Below are 18,292 nucleotides of genomic sequence, written 5' to 3'. Positions count from 1 at the left end.
TTGCTGGAGAGCAGAGGGCCGGGTGGGTTTTGGGCAGGATTTTATTGCTGTATTTCAGCTCTGCCTGAGGTGACAAGGCAGGTGCCAGGGCTTGCCAGCTGCCTCATATGCTCACTTTGTGGGGCTCTTTGGAGAGCAAAAGAAGCAAAAAAAAAACACGCTTCATGCACATTAAAAGGCACTCAAGGGCAGCACAAGGATGGACAGAGGGATCGCTGACTTGGCACACAAGTCCTGTGAGGAGTGGCTGAGGGAACTGGGGGTGTTTGGTCTGGAGAAGAGGAGGCTCAGGGCAGACAACATTGCTTTCTGCAACTGCCTGAAAATAAGGTGTGGGGAGCTGGGGTCCTCTGCTTATAGGTAATCAGTGATAGGACCAGAGGAAATGGCCTCAAGTTGCATCAGGGGAGGTTCAGGTTGGAAATGAGGAGACATTTCTGCTCAGAAAGAGCAGTCAGACATTGGGACAGGTTGCCCAGGGAGATGGTGGGGTCCCCATCCCTGGGGGTGTTCAAGGAAAGGCTGGACGTGGTGTTTAGGGACATGGTTTAGTGGGTGACATTGGTGGTAGGGGGCTGGTTGGACCGGATGATCTTGGAGGGTTTTCCAACCCTAATGATTCTAGGATTGTGTGACAGAGGGACTGTAGAACACCTCACACACACAAACACACTCACACACGCACTCAGACGGCCAAGCTTGCCACGGGGCCTCACAGCCCACTTACACCATCTGACAATCAACAATATAAAACACCAGCACGCCTCTATACAGTTAAAACCGCCTTTATTTAACCCCGACCTCCACCAACTCCCCCATCCCCTCAGCGCCGCGCGGGAAAGGCCCTTTTACGGCAGTGTGGCACCCGCCCCGGCTTTCCCTACGGAGCCGGGCGCGGCGCTGCTTTACGGCAGCGTCCCGCCGACCTTCCCCGGGCGCGCTTTACGGCAGCGCGGCGGGGGCGGGGAAGATGTCTGAGCGGGGAGAAGCCCCGGCGGCGGCGGCGGGAGTCGGGCCCGAGATGCCGGCCAAGAAGCAGAAGCTGAGCAGCGACGAGAACAGCAACCCCGGGGACCTGTCCGGAGACGAGAACGTGAGCCCCGAGCTGGGAACTAAGCGCTGGGGTTGAGGCGAAGGGGCCGCGGCCAGGCCCGGCCCCGCTCTGAGGGGGCAGCGCCGCGATCGTTCCTGAGGCAGGGCCCCGGCCTCGGACCCCCCGGCCGGGCCCTCAGGGGGTCGGGGATCCCCTGTGGGGGCTGTTGAGGGAGATCCCCGGCTGTGAGGAGCCCTGTGGGGCTGAGGGAGCGCCCCTGCTTTGCCTCCACGTGGGTGAGGGGGAACTGGGGGCCCACGGTGGGCTCCGGCCCCGACCAAAGTGGGCTCAGGCCCCGAGTGGTGCTCAGGGGCTGCGTTAAAATGTCGCTTTTAATTTGTGTTTTTACATGTGAAACAGCAAAAAGAGCCAGTGGTCTTTCTCCCCGTGTCGTTTGGCTTCACGACCACGTTGTAGAGTAAAAGTTGGTGTAAGTGTACGCGTGCGGCCCCGCGGTGGAGGAGGAGTAGGGGATAGTGCTCAGGCGCTGGCAGCAGAAGGCAGCTGTGAGGGGTGAGGATGTGAGCTCCAAGCTTTTCTTTGTGACATTTCTTCTCAGAAAGAGCAGTCAGGCACTGGGATGTGTTGCCCAGGGAGGTGGTGGTGTCACCATCCCTGGGGGTGTTCAAGGAAAGGTTGGATGTGGTGCTTGAGGACAGGGTTTAGTGGGTGACATTGGTAGTAGGCGGATGGTTGGAGCTGATGAGCTTGATGGTCTTTTTGAACCTTAATGATTCTAGGGTTCTAAGCTGTGCTAAAATCCAGTGCTCAGGACTTGAAGGAGCAAGGTTGGTACAGAATAGCTCTGTACCCAAAAAGCAATCTCAGGTATTTAGCACTCACACAGTTGCTGAAGTGGGGGAGTTACTCTGGTGTTATCCCTGCACAACACTTCCCTTGGCTAGATCATTTATCCAGAAAGTGAGGGATCTACGCCACGTCCCCAGTACCCTGTGGAAGTGCTGTTCGTGGGGGAACAGTTCCGAGGTGCTGTGTCCTGCTGCTGCTGAGCCACTTGAGGTGCTCAACACCATCTGGCAGCTGGTCATGCAGACCTGCAAACATCTGTTTGCCCTGCAGACACATGCGTTTGTGAATCTGAGTGAGACATGATGACAGATTTCGGGCTTGCGTTAGCGTTCGTTGTAGGTTAGCATGTGGGCTGTGTGGGCACTGAAGATGTGACCAGTTTCAATAGGGAAAGCAGTCTGTTTCTGAGGGTTTGTTACTGAATCCCACTAGTCCAGAAAGGTCTGGGTTCTGCTCACGTCGTAACAGAACCGATTCGGAGGAAATCTGCCTTTTTGTTCCACAGGCATCCCAATGGCAAGCTTGTTGGTGATGTAGTTACAGGTTCTGTGAAGTGCTGTGGCTCTTGCTAGCGAGTACTCTTGGGAGACCAGAGTTTGGACAGCTCAGAAGTTTCTTAGGGTAGAAGTGAAGAAATTGGAAGACCCAGCTATGCTTGTTGGGAGAGGCTTGGCTCCAGGCTTGGGCAGTTCCCTTACCGCCTTCACGGTGTGTTGTCTTCCTTCCTTTTCCTCCCGTTGATGTCCTGGTTTTCAAAGTTGTTGGGCAACCAAAGACCCGTACGTCTGTGCCTCTTCTGGCTGATGGTACAGGTGTGAAACTGGGACAGAGCATAAATGTTTGGTGGGAATCGATGTGCTAATGTTTACAGCTGCCCTTCCTCCACATTCCTAGTGGAGTTCTTGGTGCAGCTTGGTGTTACACTGAGCATCTTCCAGTGGAAGGCTGCCTCTGTCTCCCCAAGCTCAGCTGTACTCATCATATGGCTTCATTTGAGATGTTTTCTCCCAAATTTCTGGTGGAAGATGACCAGGCTAACTTGCCAAGGGGGAAAAAAAAAAAAAAAGGGGTTGTTGTTTGAACAAGATGAAGTTTCTCGTGTGGACCTGCAGGGACTACTTTGTTGTGGTTGTGGTGCAGGTGGAACATGCGGAAATGGGTGATGCAGGGAATGGGGAAGTGTTTGTGAGTGATGTCCTGCAGTTGGGCTGTACGTGGAATTGTAAAATCACAGGATAGCTCGAGGTGGAAGGGACACACAAGGATCATGGGGTCCAACTCCTGGCTCCATATAGCACCACCCCAAAATCAGACCCTATGTCTGAGAGCGCTGTCCAAACGCTTCTTGAACTCCAGCAGCTCAGTGCCATGACCACTGCCCTGGGCAGCCTGTCCCAGTGCCCAACCTCCTTCTGGGTGCAGACCCTTTCCCTAACCCCCAGCCTGACCCTCCCCTGTCCCAGCTCCATGCCGTTCCCTCAGGTCCTGTCACTGTCCCCAGAGAGCAGAGCTCAGCGCCTGCCCTTCTGCTCCCCTCGTGAGGGAGCTGCAGGCCACCATGAGGCCTCCCCTTGTCCTGCTCTGCTCTAGGCTGAACAAACCAAGGGACCTCAACCACTCCTCATGTGTCTTGCCTTCTAGACCCTTCCCCATCGTCATAGTTCTTCTTTGGACACTCTCTAATAGCTTCACGTCTTTCTTATACTGTGGTGCCCAAACCTGCACCCAGTGCTGGAGGTGAGGCCGCACCAGAGCAGAGCAGGACAATCCCTTCCCTCATCCACTAACCCTGCCATGCTTGCTGCACCCCAGGATATGATAGGCCCCTTTTGGCTGCCAGGGCAAACCATGTTTTCTGTTAATTGTCCCAAATTGATCTAAAACTCCCAAGTAACTTTAAGGGTGGTTTTGCCCACCCCTTATTTCAGCTTTCCCCCTTCTTACCTTGGCTCTGCCTGCTGATGGTTGGAGGACCGGTTGAATCAGACAGGAAACTATTTTTTTATGTTGTGATGCCTTTTTTTTTTTTTTTTTTTTTAATGTAGCTTTAAGTTGAAGCAGGAATCTGTAGAAAAGAGCAGGAGGGAGGGGTTAGACTTCCTCTTCTAGTGGCGGTGCTGACTTACTGCAGAAGTGTGTTACTGCGGGGCTGTGCTTTTTGTAGCTGCCGAGGGTGGCCAGAAATCTCCCAGAAGGGCTAAATTCCTGATGTGGCATAACCTAATGTTTTTCCACAAACACCCTCTTCATTCCTTACTTCAGAAGCACTTATTCCATCTACGTCAGAGATGCTTTCCAGGGAAACCAACCACTGTATCTTGAGACCTTTCCTAAGGGCAGTTTCCTGTATTCCAAGGAAGCTTCACTAGATCACAGTGCATGAATGTCCCTTTTGGATCAGCCCTCGGGTGACTCACGCTCCGTATCTGGAGAGAAATGCCATTACGTTAGTGATGGATTTAAGTATGTGAATCTAAATGAATAAATAAATAAGAAGCCCTCATTATATTCTGTATTTGAATGTTTTCAGGATGATGCTGTTAGCATCGAAAGTGGTACTAACACGGAGCGCCCAGACACCCCGACAAACACTCCTAACGCCCCAGGAAGAAAAAGCTGGGGGAAAGGAAAATGGAAGTCAAAGAAGTGCAAATACTCCTTCAAATGTGTAAATAGCCTAAAGGTAGGTGTTTGCAAGCTTCAGCGTGGGGATGCTGGTACCGTTTGCTGGCAGTGACACAAACTATGTGACAGCATCAAAATAACAATCAAAATCAAAATAAACACAGAGCAGAGACTATTTCAAAATATCTATGTTCCATGCTTATCTGATGAAAGTACCTTCCTTATTTGGAATACCCAAAGTTCTGAAGAAAAAGAATACTGGGAAATAGGAATCAGTAGGTAATGCTGCAATTAATCCAATTTTTTATGTTTTTGCAAAGACTTATATATGATATTTCATAATTATTTCATCAAAGCTGTAGTTATTGAGTTAAGATGCTGGATAAACAGGTTGATATCAAGCAAAATGTGACAACTTGATGCAGAGCACAGAATTCATGCAGAGTTTTCTACCTGATGAAATGTATTTTAAAAAGAAATTAAAACATTCTTAAAAAAATAAATTATGACATTTGTCTTAAATTTCAGCATTCTTCTCACACTTTTGATATAATTTCTTTCTGTCATCGGGGAATTGACATAAAAGATCTGCTGTGTGCTGTAGTTAATTTAGCAGGAGTGTTGTGGCTGTGTGGTCACACCTGCTCACATTTCTATTCCCACATAATCTAGAGGCATTAAGGGACAGGGATTCATGATCTTTACTCCTCGTTCATGTGTTTTAGGGTATTTTCTTCTGCACTGGTCACAGACTATGGTGAACTGAATCGATTGTTTTCATTTGGATTTTTGTGCGCTGTCAGGGTGTTCTTTCCTTCCCCAGCCTTGTGGGGGATATCTGTGTTATGCACTGTCTGATCCAGTTTTTCTAAAACTTTGAAATAAAGGGAAGTTAGACCTGGAAGAAGATGGGAGTTCTGTTCAACCTTATATTTGGCTAACAAGAAGTTCACGTAAAGCATCTGTGTTTTCTGCAGAATTCCTGTAGGAGGTTTATCATTCTCCCACATTCGCAACAACTGTTGAGCTTTGCTGAGGACGCTGTTTCTGAACTTAGGTTTCAGACTGCCTCATGGAAATAACTGGGTAGCTGAGCAGGAGGGGCTGAGACGTTTGGAGCGTGGAAACCTCCTAAATGAGCTTTGCCACTGGAGAAGTTCTGGTACGACATTAAGCTGACAAAAGTGTCTGGGAAGCAAGTCAGTCTTAACTTTTATGCTTCAAAAACCACGTTTTCCCTTTGAGGGCAGCGGAGGAAGAGTAGTTCTTTCACTTTGACCTAGGTAGGCAGCTGCTCCTGTGATTCACAGGCATCGCCCCCACAGACGGTGCTTTCTGTGGCTTAAAGTCTTGCTTCAGCCACTGGCGTGGGCTTCCAGCACCCAGACATTTAGCAAGTTTTGAGTTCTGCTGAGCGTATTTGTTTTCTTTCCACGGACCAGATATCCCAAAGTGGTTAGTATTTACCGAGTTCTTTTGGCAAAACAGAGCATCCCCTCCTCCCTGCTCTGGGGTGACCCAAAGGACCACCCCACGTGGTTAAGCAATCCCCAGCTTCCTGTGCAAGTGGAATCAAACATAGCTGAAATGCTGCATTCACTCTAAGCAGGATATTTTTTATGTCTTCCCATTTCTCTTTGAAATGGTTTAAAGACCAGGTAGCAGCCAAATTTGGTCAGTCTTTTTTACTTTATTTTTGGGGAAGTCTCTCTTCTTTTCTTTTCCCTGTTCCTCCGTACTAATCTTGGAAATACTGTGAAGATAAAATGTAGCGATTGGATGTTGTATATGGGTTCAGAAATACATGGCTCTTGGGATATCACGTCATATATATATCCCATTCTGCCTTTGAACTATGCTGTAAGATGTATGTGCTGAAATTAATGAGGAGTCAACATGACTTAAAGACATGGAAATTTATTGTAATGTTCTTTAGAGGTGTACAATTTATGGTTTGTTTGCTTTTTTCAATTTCCTACTCTTATTTTTTCCTCTTCCCTCCCCCCCCCTTAGGAAAACATGACCGTTGCCCACTGCTTTGAATGTTAAATGGTTATGATTCAGCCTGAAAAACACTGCTGGCTAAATATGCTTTTTTAAACACTAGTGTGAAAGTTATTTTGGCTGAAATTTAAGCATCAGGAAAACAAATATATAACTTGGAAAATGACAGGAAATCAGAAAGTGTTTTATTTTTATTGCTTTTTACAGTACTGAGTTACTGTGGTACGTCCTGAAAAAAAAACAACTTTGCTCTCTGAGTGGAAATGTAGTTTATAAATGAGCATACACAGCGAGCAGAAGGATATCCTCACATATATCTATGTGTAATTTTTTTATAGATCTTCCAGCAAAGAATGTGCTTTGATGTGCTCCCTTCAGAACAATGCCATCATCTGCCCGACCCTTTGCTCTTGTTTGGGGTGTGCCTCAGTAGCTGTTAGCAGGTTGATGTCTCTCAGCCTCTACTCGCTGTCCCCTGAGCTGGGAATCAGGAACCAGCCACATGCAGGATCCTGGTTTGTTACCTTGGTAGGGAAAGCTAACTCAAACCACTGCCAGGAAGGTTTGCTTCCACTTGAGGGAACTGGGAGTGCGCGTGTGGTCCGTTGGTGCCTCACTAGCACCGTGGTGACAGCGCTGGACAACATGCTCGTGTAGTTGCAGGTGGTTATTTTTGGCTGCGTTGGCCTGGTGGTTATTTCCCTGCCTTCTGTCTCAAAGCAGCTTTAGGCTTTGTCTGCCTGAACCTGCGTTGGCGTTAGGTGAGTAAGGGCAGAACTAACCACTGATTATCTGCTTTTGTAGCAGCTGGAGGTCTGTTTGTTTCTGCGCCTTCTGTCTGGTGCACGAAGAACCTGAGTACTCTGGGTTTTGTGCCCTTTATTTATATCGGGGTCAAGATGGCATTTCTCAATTCCTCTCTTGAACCAGCACGTAGGTCAAACCCTTCTGTCTGGTTATCTCGTGATAACCAGAATGTGCAGCACCTAACAGGGTAATTTGTTAAAAACCTGGCTCATCGTTAGCAGCTGGAACAAAGATTAGAGCAGATAAATATTATCAAAACAGTGTGTGCTCTCTCTGACCAGTGAGGATGATGGTAGGTTAGACAAGGAAAGTAGAACTTCTTCAGATAGATACCCCAGTGCTTTCCTCATTCTACATCTCTAATTAAGCTGTAATGCTTTATTAGTGCCAAATACCTGCTTTTTTCTTCTGTCCTGGGGTCACTAATGACCTTGCTGCTTTTCCCCTGTTCTCCCATCCCACAAACACACTAGTTTGGCCTTTCATGTTATGATGAGTAGTACTTTGAGTTGAACCGTGAACAATTCTTCTTAATCTGTATTCAGCTTTGAAAATTACAGCCTTTCTTTAAGACATGCAGGAGGGCCTTCACTCAGAGGTTTTCTTCTGTCTCTTTCTAGCTTTGCCTGTCGAGGTAATAACAGATGCTGCCTTTCTCAGTAAATACTGCCTACTTTAAATTCTTCCGGCCCTCCTTACTTCTTAGTAAGCTTCTTTCTGAGAAGCGTTGAACTCCCCACCCCCTCCTCAAATTCATTCTTTGGTTCTTGCATAGGTCAGAGCTGCCAGGGCTAATATTTCTCTGAAGCCCTACCATTTGAAGGCTGCTTAACAGCCATCATGAGACACTTCCTTCCTGCCTTTACTGTCCCAGACAGTCCCCTGTGGGGAGGCACTCTAATGAACATTATTCTTTCTGAAAACATCCTGTCAGGACAGGCCAAAATACTGTTATCAATTAATAACAAGCACCACCATATTCATCGCGATTTATAAACATATCTGCTTTTTTTCTTCTCTTAAACTGATGTAAGCTCTTTAAAAATAAGTCTTCAATTCTTCTGATGACTGTTCTTGAAGGAGGTCTGAAAACACTTTGTAGACGTGAACTTTACAGCAGCTTTGTGACATGCTGGAGTTAGTTCGTCAAATCTGTGAGAAAGCTGCGAGACTTAACTGTGCTGTAATAGCTAAATGTAACCCTTCTCCACTGTTACACCAGCATTATTCTTCTTAGTCCTTGTAGGTCTCCTCTGTGAAGTTGTAAATCCGTGTGTGAAAGTAATATAAAATGCACATAGACCTGGCCTTAGACGCAGAGCTTTCCTTGTTGGTAGTGGTAAAACAAAAAGTAGAGCTGCAAATGTAACTCAGGAGTTCTGGCAACTTCTGGCCATAACTGTGAGACAACACTTATTCCCCTTCACTGTTTAAAACGTTTCTTTGGGGGCAGACAGAGGAGAAGTATTTCTTTAGCCTCCCATAAGAGAGCCCAGTAAAAATGTGACACTACAAAACTGTTCTTTTTAACTGTTTGCTATCTGAAATTATCCTGGATACGAAGCTAGTAGTTGGAGGAGAACATAACAATTAAACTGTTTACCACCACAGCTGAGTTTCATGAAAATAATGTGTCTGTGGGTTTTATTTATTTTGTCTCTAATCTTACTTTGCATCTACAGGAGGACCATGGTCAGCCTTTGTTTGGAGTCCAGTTTAACTGGCACAGTAAAGAAGGTGATCCTCTCGTTTTTGCCACTGTGGGCAGCAACAGAGTGAGTAATCTGTTCTTAACCATAAGCCCTTCCGTGTGCTTTTGTTTGCTTTCCTGGTTTCAACCAAACCCTTTACCTGTGTTTAGCACTGACACAAGATCCTTCGCATAGCAAGCTTTGCTTCTGAGGTACGTAGCGTCTGTTATCTGGGAGAGGTGCAGCCTCTGACTTGTTGTGTGAGGTCATGCTCTAGCTATTTGGGAGTGAGCCTCTGTGTGGTAATGGAAATTCTTCTGGCAAGGTAAACAGAGAGGAAGGAAGACAGGTGCATAAATGTATCTTGTCACTAAAATTACTCTTTGTATGTGTTACTGTTTCCAAACAGTTACATACTCTAAAATGGGATGAGAAGTGTCTGTGAGGATGCCAGGTAGCTCAGTAGCTAAATTAATGGCCTGTGGGGAGCATCTTTATGGGCTTTTTATGGAGAAGGATCTGTCATTTCAGTCTTGAAAATAACTCCTGAAGTGTGTTCTATGGAAGTGTTGTGCATAAACAAGAAGCCTTTCATTTCCTGCTTTCTTCCACCTGATAGTTACCAAAAGTGCTAAACTAAGATTAAGCTGTGTATCAAATACTCCTGTAAAAAGACTGCCTGAGGTTGGACGTGGTTGCAGTGTAACGAGTTACAAAGAGAGCTTAACCTTACTGAGACAAGTCAAGAAGTATCTGGGAGTGGTGTTAAACTGAAACTGCTGTGAGCATCTTGTATCAAACCATTCCCACCTGTGAGGAACAAACAGGTAATAGATGAGAGCTAAGCCATAAAAACACTCTACCTCTCTCAGTAAGGAAGTTAATATACGAGTGCACATGATTTGCTCTTGAAATACCACAAGAAAGCATCAATTTCTCTTTTTTTTTTTAACAGGTTACATTATATGAATGTCATTCCCAAGGAGAAATCCGTCTGTTGCAGTCCTACGTGGATGCTGACGTATCCTTTTGAGTTAAAAAGGCACTAGTTTGGTTCCTCTTTATCAGATTAAGAGGCTTTGTAGGAAAAATAACAAAAAGGTTTTGTCTGTGATTTCATACTTCGCTCATGTGGCACATTCCTCATGTTAGGTCCAAGTTGTCTTAGTTCTTTTCCACATCCTAGAGTCCCTCCTATTGAAATAATATTAGAAACGCAGGCTCATGGAACGTGCTGTGTTAAAATATTTGAAAAACAATTCTTTGTTGGTTTAATCTTCCTAACTCTTAATATTTGTGCTGTGTCTCACATTCACTGTTTTACCATGGTCTTGGCTTCTCTCTTGACTGGAACTGGATTTAAAGCCTAAGAATGATATTTCATGCTCAGAGTAATAACGTGTGTTGGTCAGTTAGGTCTTGATTCATCCTCATTTTTATTCCCAGCATTTCAGTGTTTTGGAGAAAGGGATTGAAAAGTGATGCCAAGAGAGAGGTATTCCTTATGTGTTATAGAACAGAAGTGAGGAAACATCTGGGGAAAAGTCAATGTTGCTGATATTTGCAGATGTATAATCAAATATTTATCTTTTTGTTATTGGACCAGCATGGACTCCTTGGCACTTTAATAAAATAGCAACAAGTTTCTTTTAAAAAGTCAATTGTTTTTAAAAGAAAGTTTCTTTGGCTCAAAACCAACCAAAAGTCTGTGTTCTTCTGTGTTCCTTAACATGAGGTGTTGTAGGCAGATGAAAATTTCTATACCTGTGCGTGGACGTACGATAGCAATACAAGCCATCCTCTTCTTGCTGTGGCGGGGTCCAGGGGTATTATTAGGATAATTAACCCTATTACAATGCAGTGCATAAAGGTGAGTGTGCAGAACTTTGGGATATAGCTTGTGTTTCAGTAAGGCATGAAACCTATGTCTTCTAAGTATGTCTAAACATGAAGGGAAATGATAACTTGGTCTCTGAATTCTATCCCAGCACTACGTGGGCCATGGAAATGCAATCAATGAACTGAAATTCCATCCAAGAGATCCAAATCTCCTTTTATCTGTAAGCAAAGGTGAGGAAAAAAAAACAACAACCTCTTTTGTTTCTGTATAAATCAGGATACTTTGGATTGGATTTTTGGTCTTGAAAATGGCCAAAATCTCTCAAGTCTTTGAGAATTTTGTTGATGGCACTGAACAAGTTTACCTTAGAAGTCTAGAGCAAATCTTGCTCTTCACGGCTGTACATCATGCACATATTTAAATCCATGGCCTGCACTAAAAATAACTCCACTTGTGGTGCAACAGGATTGTGAATAGTGCTGCTTTTTTAGAGAAGAAATGTGAGAATTGGAGTTGCTCTTTCCTTTCTTGAAGTTGGTTTGTTTTCAACTGTTGAAGCATGTTGCCATCTAGTGGGAATGTTGTAAAGTTGCAGATGACGTTCACCACTGTACTCATAGGCAAAAAACTTTGATTCCCTCTTGAGAGCAGCTATGACTTTAATTGGGCTTTGTGTAAAAAGGGTATTAGGGAAGGGAGAAGTGTTTTTTGGTATGGTTTCTCATGGGCTTGACTAGTCTAAACAGTCACAGCTTCCTAATCTTGACTGTTTTGTTAGGGGATACTTGATCTGCCTCAAGAGTTAAGCCTTCAGGAACACTAGGGCTGGTAACATAAGGGGACTTTTGACCTCAGTGTTATTGAGAATTAGGGTTGGGAACCTCAAGTTTGTGCTTTTGAATTTCTCGAGTGCTTTATATTGTCTTTTTGATGCCATTTTGACATCAGCTGTAGTGCTGTGAAATGTAATGTGTAATCTTGGACAGGGTGCTACCTACAATTGGGTGTGAGGTGAGAGAGTTCTGGGGTCTCAGAACTGCTTGGCTGAGAGATGAGTAGAAAAAGGGGACAATGTTTGGGCCTGTGTGGCCTTCCAGTTGGCATTATTGTAATTCAGTGTAGTGTACTTGTGGTACCAAATGGGAAATACAGTAGAGGTTCTTCATTAGAAATTGTTTAAACTTCCTTTAAACAAGTGGATTAGTCTGACTTTGAAATGTGTATTGTTTATGGAAACAGTAACTCCCATCCCTACAGTCTGTGATTCATAAAGAATAACTGTTTTATTCTTTTAATAAAAAAAAGGAAAATAAAAGATTTATGAATGCTGATGTAAGAATGACTTAAAAGAAAATTAACATTTTCTTTTTTGAAATACAAAATTGCTTTTGAAATAAGACTAAATAAAGGCATACTTGTCCAAGATCAGACTCTTTCAGAAGACCTAAAGACCTAAGTGTATTCTGGTTGAAGGTATCCCTAAGGGAGGGGGAAGGGCACGCGTTCTCAATTACAGAATTACTCAAACAGTAGCTTAGTTTTAATGGCAATTTAGTTAATGCAGTTCCATTGCTTCTAACAACTGAAGAAGAATTAAGTGCCTTTTAAATGTTTACTTGAACACCTTTTATTGAAAGTGGTGAAGCTGAAATATATTATTCATGTGTACATGTAAAAAGCAGCATGTAATTTTATTTGTTCTTTATAGATCATGCATTGAGACTGTGGAACATCCAGACAGACACGCTGGTTGCAATATTTGGAGGAGTAGAAGGGCACAGGGATGAGGTGTTAAGTGCAGTAAGTGGAAGACTGTGGGGCAGTGATTTAGATTTACAAAGGGTAGTAAGCCTGTAATATGCAACTCTTTATCCTCCTGTGCACTGTTTTCATACTATACCTACTGGAAAACAAAATCCCTGAAGTGCATCAATGCTGTTTAAGGGGTAGATAAGTTTAAATCTGGTAGTTTGATCTGGCCACCTCTCGATAAACAGGACAGGTGTTCACTTGCTGTATCTATTTCAGTAGCCAATTCACTCAGTGCAGCCTAGATGCAAACGAAGTAGAGCTCAGTGGGGCTAGAAGGAGTAATAAATTTTCATTATGGTCCCACTTTTAAAGTTCTTGAGGTCTTATCAAGCCGAAGCAGCAAATAAACCTTCATGGTAGTGAAGAAAAGAAGTTATTTCAGGTGAGTTATGCTGCTTTTCAGCGGCTGCAGAGGCAGATGCTGCTACCCGGCAAATACCGAATAGAATCTTTGACTTTTAACACACTTATTAACAACTGTTTCCTTTGCTGTTGTGTGACCCGAAAGGTGAGGTGTGTACCTACATGAAACCTGATGCTGTGTTCTCTGGGAGTTGTAAATACTCATCACCCAAGTAGTAGCCCTGGAGTTCTGCCAAGGTTGCTCCATGAAATGAAACCTAGGGAATTTACTGAGGGAGAGCACGAGCAGTAGGTTCATTCATTGTCTGTCAGTGCTGTTGAATATGCCACTTTTTCATTGAGGGAGAGTAACTATAGTTAGTAAGCTACTATACTTCTGTGCAGTGAGCAGGATTAAGTTAGTATTTTTTTTCTATTTGAAATATGCAGTTTTATTGCATTCTCTACGCAGAAGATGCTGTTTTGATGGAAATGATGGAATAAAATCTGAATTGATATAATGCAGCTTAGGCTGGGGGTGCTCAAAATTATTTCATATATGTAGGATTATGATCTTCTGGGTGAAAAAATCATGTCCTGTGGGATGGATCACTCTCTAAAACTCTGGAGAATCAATTCCAAGAGAATGATAAATGCCATCAAAGAGTCTTATGAGTACAATCCAAATAAAACTAACAGGTACGTAGTCTTCATCTTCTTGGCTGTCTTTGCAAAATAAATATGCTCATCAACAGCCCAGATTAATTCCTTTAGAAATTGGGAGTTCTTGGAGATAGTGAGTGACCTGGGGATTGTGGGGGATACTGAATATCCATGGAAGATGTCTTCCTGGTGTTTGCTTCAGTAGAATTTTATTGGATTGAAAGTTCTGACACTTATTTAAAAATATCTTAATTATTTTTTAATTATCTGCTTGACTGGGAAATATGTGGGATTATCATCATCATTCTTAATTAAAGCTTGTATTTCATTTTGTTTTAAGACATGCCAATGGCTTTTCTTCCTTTTGCCTCAAAATTTCTAGGAGGGAATCAAATCTGTAATTAAGCATAGTAAATGATTCATATTGTGTATTTATCACTAATTATTGTGTCTGTTATCTGTCTTTGGGGCTGGGACAAAACTATTTATGCAGTAATACCTTTAATTTTCATCACTTTTTCTTATCTGACCTCAAATCTGAGCAAATTGTCAAGTAAACATAACTACTAGTTACATGATAGATAAAGCCTCCTTTATGAAGTTCATCAATTTTTTAATCTTAACTTCCAGTTAAACCATTGAGAGAATTGAAGAGTCTAAAACACACTGAACATGTTCAGCAATGAGACTAGCTGTGAAAATGCTCTCGCTTTTTTTGGTAATGTTACCAAATATTAAATGATGCTTTAAAAAAATGCTTTTTTTTTAGTGTGTTGTTCTATTTGACGATTTAGATGTTGCAGAAGAAGCATCAGGAAAACTGGGATTTAACCAGTTCTTGAGGTATTTAGCAATGGGAGCTGTGTGCAGCATCTGAAGGTTTTGCTTAGCACTGTCTCTGTACAGTCTTTTACAGTTAAACATTTTGGGGAACAATTTGTTTCAATAGGAATGAGGATGAAAATGGACTGTTCCAATTTTATTTAAAAAAAAAAAAGCATACAAAATCTACTTTGTTAGAAAATTTTTAAAACAACAAAAAGACAAGACTTGTCCTTTTTACATTGAAATGTGTTAAAACTGGCATTTACAAGTTGGACTTGTATTTCCCCGAACCTCACTTGGCTATTTTCTCCATAGGCCTTTTATTTCTCAGAAAATTCACTTTCCTGACTTTTCTACGAGAGACATACATAGGAACTATGTTGACTGTGTACGATGGTTGGGAGATCTAATCCTTTCCAAGGTAAAGTAGCAGCTTTTTCAGATATCGTACTCGTGTTTGCTTATTCTGAGGTTCTTAAACAGTAGAAGTTTTACTGGGATTTGGGTTGTTGGTTAACTCACTGTGCTGTGTTAAATGATATTATGGAGCGTATTGTGAATTTTGTCAACTGTTGGGATGTGTGGATAAGTAACTTTTACCTAAAAAGCAGAATTAGATCTGCTAAAAGTACAATGATGCCAACTAACCAGGATCTGCATGAAATGTCCAGAGAGAGGCTGTGCAGCTACTTAAATCAGGTGTCCTGCAGCTAAAGGGAGAAACAAGGGTTCATGTAATGGAATTACTTTGATCTGTGTGATAGCACTAGTAATGTTTGCTTGCAGGTATTAAACTCGGTAGCGTCATTGCCTCTTTGCCAGAAATTGGTGCAGGCACAATCCTGTTGGTTGAAGGGACTGGGTGAACAAACCTCAAATGTAGGTTAATTTAAGCTGCTTGTGAAAGTGTTTGAGTACCTGTGGTTGATTTCTTCTGAAGTGGGTGAGGGAGGGCTCCTGCAATCTGGTTTTCTGGCAGAGCTGTGAGGGCAGCGGGCTCCCAGCAAAGGGCAGTGATATATTGTTAGTGATTTATTTAGCTGTGACCTAAGGGCAGAGGTGAGATTTTTCGGTTTTACTTTTTTTAGTGTTGTTGGGGAAGCTATGACAGGAAATGTTAGATTTAATTATAACTAGGCTGAATGTTTTACAATATAAGTTGTAAATATAGGTAACTTTTGTGTGTGTTCACTATTTCCCTTCTAGTCATGTGAAAATGCCATTGTGTGCTGGAAACCTGGCAAAATGGAAGATGATATAGATAAAATCAAGCCCAGTGAGTCAAATGTGACCATACTTGGGAGATTTGATTACAGCCAGTGCGATATATGGTACATGAGGTTTTCGATGGATTTCTGGCAAAAGGTATGTGTGAGCTTTGACCTTGCTGCATCTGAAGGTGTGTAGCTTTTCAGTGATTTCGTATTTATGTGTATGGCAAAAGTCCTGGCTCATGTGATGTGCTGTTTGAGGAGAGAGTTTGTCTGCTGCAGGTGGCTTTATATGAAACAGGTATCTTCTCACCCCATCTGCAGAGAGGGGTAATAAAATGGGAGAAAGAAGGCAAATTATGTAGCAGTTCTAATTCCTTCCATAAATTCATTAAGCCATTCATGTTCAAATACTTGGATACCACTTTGCTAAAGAGCCTTTATAAAATTCTGACTTTCAGTTCTTTCAGATAACATTGTAGAACTTGTATGTTTTCTGCTTTCTTTCACAGATGCTTGCTCTGGGCAATCAGGTTGGCAAACTTTACGTTTGGGATTTAGAAATAGAGGATCCTCATAAAGCCAAGTGAGTACTTCATGTTTAATTGTAGTTTTGCTGAGAAAGGGAGTTGGGGCGCTTCCCTTTTTCCTTTACTGATAATTACAGAAATTCTTGAACAGTGGTAACCACTTTCCATTCTAACTACTAGGTAAATAAAGGTTCTGAGTCCCTGAAGGTTAACATTATTCATTTATTTAAACTATTTTGTTACTTACATTTATAGCAGTGCCAAGAGGTCCCAATCAAATTGTGCAGGGCACTGTGTGAAGATACAGTAAAAGAATGTGTTTTCCTCAAAGAGCTCACACGCTAATTAGGTGGAAAATTTACAAAGCAATTAGGAGATGGTAGGAGGGTGTAGCTCGTGACAAAGGAGAAATAGATGAAAGGACTAAAGTAGTGAGAATATAAAGGTTAGCTATGAGTGTGATGTGAAGAAAACAATATGGCTTTTCAGTTCCTTGCCTGTGTGGCCAGGTGATTTTATTGCATGTTTTTGTGTGTATGCACACAAACCTGCAATATATATTCATGCAAACATGCATTAATTTGTGTTTGTAAAAATACATGTATGAATGCCTATACAAAATTCCCCCAAATGCTGCAGTCTTCAGTCACCCAATTACCATATTTTATTCCTAACAATTGGAAAAGAACATTGATTGCAAAGGTGTAAATAATGTGATTCAATAAGGTTTCAGTCCATGCTTCCATGAAAATTGATGAGAAATGTCAATGGGTAAAGAGGAAATCACTACTTTCCCATCTCCAGGTTCAGAATACAAAATACATCACAGAGGGTGCAATCCTGTTGCCCTACAAATTCTTCCTAGGTCACATAAGTCAGATGGTGGTGAAACAGCACTTGTAGTAGCAAGTGCAGATTTAACATTGCAGCTGAATAATTTTCTTTCATTTATAGGTGTACGACTCTTACTCATCCTAAATGTGTTGCTGCCATTCGACAAACCAGTTTTAGCAGGGACAGTAGTATCCTTATAGCTGTGTGTGATGATGCCAGTATCTGGCGCTGGGACAGACTACGATAAGTAACTTTTTCTTAATTCAAAGTAGAAAATATATTTTCAAATTATAATATAGTCTGTTAACTCGCTAGTGTGGTAGACGCATTTAGTGTAGACTTCCTCGAAGGTTCAGCAGGCTGGAGCTGAACTTAGTGATGTTTACATTCTGTGTATTGTTCTGCTTGAACTTTGCTGCTTTTAATAAAAAGAAGTATTTTTGTAAAGTTTTCTGAATTGTCCATTTTAATTATTTCCCACAATGAATTTTCAGGTATGGCTTATGAAATACCTTTTTGGCTTGTAGCTGTATTCATCCCTTTTTATGCTAAAAACTTAATGAAGCTACTGAATATTATCCAGGCGCCAGACAAAGGAAGTACTACACTTAGGAATATAGCATAAATAAATGTTAAATCGCTACTAGAAATATTTTGAACTCCTTAAATTCATTGCACTTTAAGTTAAGTTTTAATAATCTCAAACTGGGATGTGCTTTTCACCATTTCTGTTACTGATTTGGGGAAAAACTCTACCAACTTTTTTTTTGTGGTTCACATTGCTGTACTCTGGATTTTGTCTGTTTGGTTACTGGGATTACTTTATATCAAGGTTAGGCAATTAAAAATATTGATGTTGTCAGAATTTCCAAATAGCATTATCAATGCTCTACTTGCTCTAGGAATAACTGATTCTAAAATGAATATATTATTTCTTATGGGTTTAAAATCCATACAGGTAATAAAAATGAAAGGGGAATAATTAGTATGACAGCAGATAACATTAACAATTATAATCTGTAGCTGAAACACTTATGCTGCAGGTATAGTTGAAGTGTTAGTCTGTGTTCTGTGTAAGTGGTCCTAGATGCAGCTGTGTGTACACGTGAAGAGGAGGGATATTGATTGAAGATGAACAAGTGAAGGGAGGTGGATGAAATACCTGCAGGGTTGAACACAAGTTAGCTGAAGAGGGAGAGGACGGT

At 42.3% G+C, this 18,292-nt stretch overlaps 1 protein-coding gene across 2 annotated transcripts; it reads left to right on the top strand.

Annotated features, from left to right (window-relative positions):
• The first annotated feature begins 930 nt into the window (after positions 1 to 930).
• On the top strand, positions 931 to 17,537 carry EED (embryonic ectoderm development). 2 transcript variants are annotated; one of them, XM_068656615.1, is made up of 12 exons: positions 931 to 1,093; positions 4,434 to 4,586; positions 9,022 to 9,114; positions 9,986 to 10,051; positions 10,775 to 10,900; positions 11,019 to 11,100; positions 12,579 to 12,712; positions 13,590 to 13,723; positions 14,828 to 14,933; positions 15,719 to 15,877; positions 16,236 to 16,309; positions 17,208 to 17,537. In XM_068656615.1, the coding sequence occupies exons 1-12, from the start codon at positions 971 to 973 to the stop codon at positions 17,332 to 17,334; spliced, it is 1,377 nt and encodes a 458-aa protein (XP_068512716.1). In that variant the 5' UTR covers positions 931 to 970; the 3' UTR covers positions 17,335 to 17,537. The 2 variants fall into 2 exon arrangements, with proteins under 2 accessions (XP_068512716.1, XP_068512625.1); XM_068656524.1 differs by having other exon boundaries at positions 933 to 1,093; positions 12,579 to 12,670.
• The last annotated feature ends 755 nt before the right edge of the window (positions 17,538 to 18,292 follow it).

This window comes from Anas acuta, chromosome 1 (genome assembly GCF_963932015.1).
Source record: "Anas acuta chromosome 1, bAnaAcu1.1, whole genome shotgun sequence".
NCBI lineage: Eukaryota > Metazoa > Chordata > Aves > Anseriformes > Anatidae > Anas > Anas acuta.
Note: the sequence above shows the minus strand (reverse complement) of the source record. Positions and strands in the feature narration are given on the sequence as shown.

Excerpts from the sequence above, each read along its gene's own strand:
- EED (XM_068656615.1), top strand. The coding sequence starts at position 971 with ATGTCTGAGCGGGGAGAAGCCCCGGCGGCGGCGGCGGGAGTCGGGCCC. Across the intron at positions 10,901-11,018 it reads TTACAATGCAGTGCATAAAG|CACTACGTGGGCCATGGAAA; the intron begins GTGAGTGTGCAG and ends ATTCTATCCCAG. Across the intron at positions 13,724-14,827 it reads AATCCAAATAAAACTAACAG|GCCTTTTATTTCTCAGAAAA; the intron begins GTACGTAGTCTT and ends TTTTCTCCATAG.